Source organism: Quercus suber, unplaced genomic scaffold (assembly GCF_002906115.3).
Source record: "Quercus suber isolate HL8 unplaced genomic scaffold, Cork oak 2.0 scaffold_50, whole genome shotgun sequence".
Classification (NCBI taxonomy): Eukaryota; Viridiplantae; Streptophyta; class Magnoliopsida; order Fagales; family Fagaceae; genus Quercus; species Quercus suber.
This window is the reverse complement of record NW_027069515.1, coordinates 1598945-1601531: the sequence shown is the minus strand read 5'-3', so window position 1 is coordinate 1601531 and position 2587 is coordinate 1598945. Positions and strand designations below refer to the sequence as shown.

Below are 2587 nucleotides of genomic sequence, written 5' to 3'. Positions count from 1 at the left end.
TCAAGAGGGGGAATCGTACGGTGTCAGGTCCTGGGGCTTTAGGCCTAGTCCTTTGTAGAGGTCTGGATACATTACCTCCACAGCACTGCCTTGGTCCACCATCACCCTCTTTACATCGTACCCTCCTATCCTGAGGGTGATAACTAGTGCATCATCATGGGGTTGGGTAGTGCCAATCATGTCTTCGTCCGAGAATCCTATGACTAACGGGGCGCCAGACTTAGTTCTCTTAGGCCCTCGGCTTGACTCCCCTGCGGGTGGTCGACCTACCGACATAACTTTCAATGGCCAGGATCCTGTTCTTCCTGGCGCAGCGAGGATGACGTTTATAGTCCCTAGCGGCGGCTTTGGGAGGTTATCTCTGCGTGGCCCTGATCCCGTTTGCTCTCGGCCACTGGAGGGGTGCAGGAGGTGTTTCAATTTACCATCGCGGACCAGTTGGTCCAGGTAATCCCACAGGCTCCTACAATCCTCCGTGGTGTGCCCATGGTCTTGATGGTACTGACAGTAGAGATTATAGTTGCGTTTCTCGGGGTTTCCTATCATCTTATTCGGCCACCTGAAGAACGATTCATTCTTGATCTTTTCCAGGACCTGGTGTACTGGCTCTTTGAACACGGCGTTGACCGGTTGAGGATTCATCGATCCCAATTGCCCGGCAAAATCCCTTCGCGGTTTATTGTAATTGTAGCGGTCCGACCGCGAATCCCTCCTCTCCTGAGAGATAACCTTGTCTTTTCCCCTGCCCTGCTGCTGATCTTCTTCAACCCTTTTATACTTCTCTATGCGGTCCATTAACTGACGCACGTTTGCAACCGGTTTGCCAGATAGAGACGCCCTCAAACCGTGATCAGTAGGGAGGCCGAGCTTGAATGTGCTGAGGGCCATTGCATCATTGTTACCTTCCACCTCATTGAACATTTCCCAGTACCTATCTGAGTATGCCTTCAAGGATTCACCTTCCCGCATGAATAAGGATAGCAGGGAAGAAACAGGTCTGACCGCTCTTCGGCATGTAACAAAACGGGAACCGAATGCCTGAGTGAGTTCTTTGAAGGAGTTGATGGAGCCTGCCTTCAAACCGTCAAACCACCTCATGGCCACAGGCCCTAGACTGGAAGGGAAAACCTTGCACATCAGGGCTTCGTCTCTGGCGTAGACAGCCATCCTTTGGTTAAAATGACTCACATGCTCCACGGGGTCAGTCTTACCATTATAGATGGTGAACGTTGGTTGGTTAAAACGCCGAGGGAGTCTAGCCCCCTCTATCCTGCGCGTGAAAGGCGACTCAGATATCTGGTTCAAAGCCCTGTTCATGGCATCGTTCTCCATGTCCTCGTGTGATGGACTTCTACGTTGTCTCTTACGATGGGATTCCTCCTCACAAGTGTAGGACTCGCTGGCTGGTGTTTTGGATTTGTGCTGATAAGAGACATCTCGCTCATCATCAAGATCATCCTCAGAATACGAGGAAGCCCGTTTCCTCTTTGCATGGCGCAGCTCTCTCTTTAGTTTTTCTATTTCCAGTTGCAAGTCGCGGTTCCCCTTTGCATGGGACATGTGAATTCCGCTCTGCGATTGGCCCTGGCTAAGGCGCACTGTGTGTACGCTCCCTCACGATTTTGCCTTCCCTCCAGGTTGGCGAAATGGTCCATGTGTTGGGACGCCCTGGATTCTGCTTGCTGTTCACCTTGTCCCGCCATCATCAACTGTTGTTTTCACTCTTGCACAAGCTCTTCCCACAGACGGCGCCAATTGTAGGGTCAGTTTTTGCGGCCCAAGCCCAAGGAGGTATGGATTTGGAACCCTCTGAGCCCAAAACAATAAATTTTGTAGAGAGTGGGCGAAAGGGCTAGGCAAATAATGAAAATGACAGTATTAAACAGCAACACCAATGAGAGAAGTTGAATTAATGTGCTCTCGGACTAATATGAGTACTCTGTCCGAAGAGAAGTTGTTCATTGATAATCAAGGGTTACAATTGCTGGAGCTACAACCATCTAAGGTACCCTTTCTCTCTCCTGTTTTTCGATCCCCTTCCATCAGAGGTACCCTTCCCTTATATAGCATTACCTTCTTACATCTCCTCCGTCCACTTGTTCATCATCCAGGCATCCACTCGAGTACATGTCCCATCATCCCACCTTTAGCCTTATGTGAGTGGCGGTAGCTGAGAAAGCACCGTTCAGGTGTCCTGTCCACATAAATGCGGCCAGAAAGGTAGGTACAGGGCATTAAATGTGGTGGTTGAAGTACGCCTCCTTGATATTCCCCTGTTGCTGTTATCTTCATGTGTGTTCGAGGTTCCTCTCCCTCCTTACACTTGTCAAATAGATCACTTGAACCTCCCATACTCGCGTTTGATCAAACCTCTTCGGATCCGAGGACTCATGACTGCTCGGACGTATGAGCATCTCCTCGGATGGTATACGTGTTCGTCTCCAGGCATCCCCCATTGGCGTGGGCTTCCGACTGAAGGCTTCATCTCCTCGGATGAAGAATGTTCCTCTTTTAGGGCCTTGGGCCGAATAAGCTGGGCTGGGTTTTTCTCCCCCCACATNTGATTGAATTTACAATTTCCTATTGG

The 2587-nt window shown here is 50.2% G+C and overlaps 1 protein-coding gene across 1 annotated transcript; it reads right to left on the bottom strand.

The window, feature by feature from the left end:
* LOC111997487 (uncharacterized) lies at positions 1-1560 on the bottom strand. Its single transcript, XM_065771904.1, has one exon. It carries the CDS (start codon positions 1558-1560, stop codon positions 1-3), a length of 1560 nt encoding a protein of 519 aa, XP_065627976.1.
* Positions 1561-2587: the final 1027 nt, after the last annotated feature.

What these genes read in the sequence shown, in the direction of transcription:
- LOC111997487 (XM_065771904.1), bottom strand. Translation starts at nt 1,560, where the DNA reads ATGTCCCATGCAAAGGGGAACCGCGACTTGCAACTGGAAATAGAAAAA.